Here is a 5,426-nt window from a genome sequence, read left to right as displayed (position 1 = left end):
ACTAAATATTGATTTAAATAAGCAAATTTTTTACTTACGATGCAGAAAAATATGGCATTATTATTTACTTTTTGAAATTATGCAGTAGATTTAAATACAGTAATACCTCAGTTTTCATCAATTTTTTCGCGGAAAATTTGTCTCGGTTATTGTTGACATGCCCCAGATTTTGTCAGCATGTTTACATGACCTGCTAATTTTGCAAAAACATAGGGCAACCCACACGTTTTCCTGCTCACTGTGGCATTGTTTCTTGTCGTGTGAGCATTACCCAGTGCATCTTGCAAAACAATTCCATTGCTTTCCTTTCCTTTTAGTTTCATCATGGAACCAAAGAAAGTTTCCAGAGCCAGCAGCCCTTCTAATGCCATGTTAAATGCTATGTTAACATTCATTAGTCTTTTCTATTCATTTTATATTAATTACTTATTGTTTTTATTAGTATTAAACACAATATTTATGCTCTATAAAGGAAATAATTTCCTTGGATTTCGTCCATTGTTTTCAGACCAATTATTGACAAAAACTGAGGTATCACTGTAAAGATATTGAAACTTTGAAGTACAAAAATAACAAATGTCACTCCATTTTATTTGTTAATTTAAATAAAGCTGTTTTGGTTTTCATTCATGTTAAATTAATTAATTAATGTCAATTCTTTCATATGTTTAAAAAACTTTTTATAATTTTAGAAATATCTGACATGTATAAAAAATTGAAAACCTGAAATTAATTAACATTTGTGATTATTTTCTTTGTATTAATGTTTTCAAATAAATTTTTCAGGTTTACAGAAACGAAGTTTAAGAAGAAAATCAAAGCCTGAGACGACAATTCAAAGTATTCCCATGAGAAAATCAAGTGACCGAAAGGCAAGAAAGAGGCATATAGTTGAAGGGTATTGTATTTATTTTGAATTTCTAGGTTTTGTAATATTAAATAAATGTAAATCTGTTTTTAATTATATACAATGTTAGAAACTTTTAGTTGATTTATGAATTTAAAAGAGTTTCTGAATATTAGAAGAATACTTGTTTAAAAATATATCTAGCAATGAAAATAAAAGCAATATATAAAATATTAATATTAAAATTTGCATACAAAAATATTATTAAATAATAATTATTAATACAAATTAATTTTAACAGGTGTCCAGAACTTCAGAAAATTCAAATATTAGAGAATGATGATGAATCTGTGAAGATGTATGATGACGATAAAACTGTATTGGAAAATAAGCCAACAGACAAATCTTCGTCAGAGAAAGTACAGAGTGAAACTTCATTGTCCACTTCCATATTACAAGCTAAAATGTGCAATGTTAAGATTCCATTAGTTCCATTAGAATATACAAATCTTATGGATTCTCGTATACTAAATGAATTACGAAACATCAGAACTTCGTTGACCGTTTCGGAAGAAACTAAATCTGTAAATACTCAGGCTTTAAACAAACAACAAAACAACAAAACTTTACTGATACAAAAGAAACATGTAACTGTTCGTTCACAAAACGAAAAACAAAATAATGCATTTGCATTGTCAGAAGAAAGGAAACTTTCAAATGCTTGCAAGTTGAAAGAGAAGCAAAGCTGCAAAGACATGAAAGAATCTGTGATATCTGCGGGACATTCAAATGTTGATATCTTACATGGAAAAGAAAATCATAAAAGTGAAACATATAAAAAAGAGACAGAAATTATAAATCAAGACAGACACGAGAAACAAAAGAAATGTCTGCCAACTTCTTTTAAACAGACTAAACTTACTAAGTTTTATGCATTGAAAGAGAGTCTTAAAACCAAGGCTTTAAATGCACCATTAAATTCCATTAATTCTACAAGTAATGATAATATATTAAACAAAAAACAGGATACCAAAGATTCAAAACAGGGTAATATAAGTGTTCAAGCAGTGAATGAACATAAAGATACCAATATTAAAATCACACATGTCCATACATTAAATGAAGATGAAAACACTAAATCTTCATTTTCGCTATTAAAACAGATTAAAATTGAGAACGTTCATACATTGAATGAAGAAGAGACTATCAATTCTCCAGCTGTACCTTTAGAACAAATTAAAATTACAGATGTTCATAGTCTAAATGAACAAAAAAACATCAACCCACCAGTAATGCCAATAGAAGCAATTAAAATTACTAACATTCAAACAGTAAATGAAGATAATGTGAAATCTTCAACCACACCATTAGAGCAGATGAAAATTACAAATGTTCATACATTGAGTGATGAACAAATGATCAAACCTTCAGTTGTGCCATTAGAATTTATTAAAATTCTGAATGTTCAGACAGTAAATGAACGACAAAATACAAAATCTCTCATGGTATCTTCAGATCCTACAAAAATTTCAAATATTCATACAACAAATGAACAGCAAAATTTGAAATTGTCTGTGCTACCATATGAAACTATAAAAATTTCAAATGTTCACACAGTAAATGAGCAGCTAAGTATGAAACCACCTGTAGTACCCTTTGAACCTATAAATATTACAAATATTCACACAATAAATGAGCAAATAAGCATGAAACCCTCTACAGTATCTTTTGAACCTTTAAAAATTTCAAATGTTCATACACTAAATGAGCAACAAAATGTTAAATTTTCTACAGCACCTTTAGATCAGATTAAAATTCTGAATGTTCATTCTTTAAGTGAAGAGTCAAATATTAAGATCCCAGCAGTACCTTTGGAAAATGTAAAATTTACAAACAATCAAACAGTGAGTGATCAAAACCTCAAACCTCCAATTATCTCTTTAGACCAAATAAGATTTATTAATACCCATTCATTGAATGAAGCACAGGACATTAAACTTCCTGTGATACCTTTAGATCAATTAAAAGTCATGGGTGTTCATACAATACAGGAGAAACAAAATACTAATTTTCCAGTAATACCTGTAAACTCAACAAATCTCTCAAATATCCAAAGATTTAACGAATTACATCATTTAAAAGTGCCAGAATCTGTGGAACAGAATAAGTTAGTGAATTTTCATCCTCTCTCCAAATCAAACGTTCCTATAATTTCTACATTACCTCCACAAAATAATAATACAAATGTAATAAATGCTGTACCCAAAGTTCTGACTGTAAATCCAAATGTGAATTTTACTGTATTAGGAACCAATGAATCTCATCCAAACTTTGGATTTGTCACAGATCAAATACCAGCAGTTAATAATTCTGTTGTGACAAGTATTCCTCTTACTACAATTAAACAAGATTTTAGTAATGTAGTTACGTCGGCAAAATCTAACCTGTCCACCGTTTCAAATAACTCTCATATGCCTCTTCAACCACAAATTTTCAAAATTAAATGCCCACGTACACATTTTCCTATCATTTCTGTATCTAATGCTTCCTCTGTTCCAAATATTTCCAATGTCATTTATGTGCCAATTTCAGAGGCTCCTTTGATGAATACTTCAAATGTTTCACCAACTCCCGTGATTAATTTACCTACATCAAATCAAAGTGCATTTAATAGAAATTTTACCCGAGGTATTCTAAACACTAATATGTCTAACACCAGTGGATTCATAAAAGTCACTCCGAATTCTGCTTTACAGGAAGTTTCTCAAATTGTAACTCCAAAGATTCCTTTAGATCCACTTCCTCTGAAATCAACTGCTACAGCAAAGACCAAAAGTATTTTAATGAACATGCTGAAATCTGATGGATCTAATTTGTCCAGGATAGAAACTGATGCCAGCAGCAGAAGAATGACTAAGCTTTCAACGGTCAGTGACACAAAGACCGTTTGTGGCATTCCTGCTGCCAGGAAAGTGACCATACCTCTATTTCAAGCCAACGGTTTAACAAATAGTGAGTTGACACCAAATACAAATACTCTGAATAAAAATACATTACAGTCTGTAGTAATGGAACATAACTATGCCTTGTCTTCAGGAACTGTGAAGGAAAAATTTGGCAAAATGCCCAGAAAAGAATGCAAGTGTAATGAGACGGAGTCATCAACTAGTGATAGCGATAGTTCTACAGACAGTGACATCTTAAATTACGACGACAATCTTTTAAGATTGATGGAACCGGAAGTAGTGTTGTTAGAAGGTGCTGGGAGTTTTATCTTAACAAAGGGTGGAGATTTAAAATATCTGAAACCTTTCCAACCGATGTACTCGAGGCATAAACCTCTGAAAGACATCAAAAACGAGCCAGCACGTAAGAAACCAGCTGAATTCAACTGTAACAACACGATAACTGGGATAATCCTGGACAAGAAATCACGACCAAAGAAATTTGTACCCGTGCAACAAAAATTCGTTTTTAGAAACGGCGAGGTGGCCTCGAGCCTCCTCCAGTCCTGTTTTGTGTGGCTGGACAGAATGAATAAGGATCTTCTGAAAGACGGTGTGGTTAATTTGGCAGAAGTCCCTCTGGAAGAATTGTTTCTTCTAGACGATTACAAACCGGTTGTTCAGTCTTCTTCCAAATGTAAATACGTAAGAAACGAAAACACCAAGAGAATAGAAGAGACAAGAAAGAGAAAATCTCGAGCAACCGTTGGTGGTCCTAGAAAGGACATTAACGAAGTCAGCAAAATGGCAGAGGTTTTGAAGTTGCTTCAGGATAGACGTAAAGCCTTAGAGGCACTGAGATACAAGAGAAAACTCTTTCAAAAAAGATACTTGCCAAAACCCGATAACACTAACAGTGACAACATCCGTCAGATTCCCACGTTGTAAATTACATGTAAAACAAAAAGTGTGATTTTTAAAGCATATCTGTGTATATAAAGACTTTCTTTTGAACGATGCCACCAGTTTTGTAAACGAAGTAAAGTACTGAAGAAATGCTTTCATTTTCTTCTAGATACAGTATGTGTTGGTTACCTGCGCACAAATTGACATTTCGTTTGGCATTCTTTTGTGTCCACCTTTTAAAACTATTCACCACGAGATATTCGGACTGCGAAGAATTTATTGTTATTGTGAATGTCTGTGATTTGAAAAGAATTAAATACATTTTAATAACGAATGTTATCTGGGGTTTTGTTTTAATTTTTATCATCTGTCCGAATTGATTGATTCTATTATTTTTTTGAAGGATTCAGGTTGTAATGTAGTTTGGAACCACGTGATTTTTAATGTTTTTATCTTAAACTTCAAATGCAATTCGTGTTGTTGACAGTTAGACCTCTACACACGATATTATTTCACTTCTCGCGTTATTTAAGCAGCAGTAGTAAACGCCATGTTTTAAAATGGCAGATTTATCGGTTCTCTTACTCTCAGTTGATGGCCAAAAAATAATTTTTTTTTTTTTTCTTAATTTTAAGAAAAACTTTCGGTAACTCGATAACAAGTTTAAAAGTTAATATAAGATAGTTCTTCCAATACAAGTTGGCAGTTGTCAAACCAGATTCATCCAC

The 5,426-nt window shown here is 31.8% G+C and overlaps 1 protein-coding gene across 1 annotated transcript; it reads left to right on the top strand.

Moving 5' to 3' along the window:
* Positions 1–749: 749 nt before the first annotated feature.
* Positions 750–5,050, top strand: LOC111617233. The gene is made up of 2 exons (XM_023358563.1): positions 750–898; positions 1,149–5,050. The coding sequence occupies exons 1-2, from the start codon at positions 849–851 to the stop codon at positions 4,738–4,740; spliced, it is 3,642 nt and encodes a 1,213-aa protein (XP_023214331.1). The 5' UTR covers positions 750–848; the 3' UTR covers positions 4,741–5,050.
* The last annotated feature ends 376 nt before the right edge of the window (positions 5,051–5,426 follow it).

Source organism: Centruroides sculpturatus, unplaced genomic scaffold, assembly GCF_000671375.1.
Source record: "Centruroides sculpturatus isolate CEXI.00-Female unplaced genomic scaffold, Cexi_2.0 scaffold96, whole genome shotgun sequence".
Classification (NCBI taxonomy): Eukaryota; Metazoa; Arthropoda; class Arachnida; order Scorpiones; family Buthidae; genus Centruroides; species Centruroides sculpturatus.
The sequence above is the reverse complement of the archived record's forward strand: the minus strand, read 5'-3'. Positions and strand labels throughout refer to the sequence as shown.

Coding starts and splice junctions, on each gene's coding strand:
- LOC111617233 (XM_023358563.1), top strand. CDS start 849: ATGAGAAAATCAAGTGACCGAAAGGCAAGAAAGAGGCATATAGTTGAA. Junction 899..1,148: donor AAGAGGCATATAGTTGAAGG/GTATTGTATTTA, acceptor TAATTTTAACAG/GTGTCCAGAACTTCAGAAAA.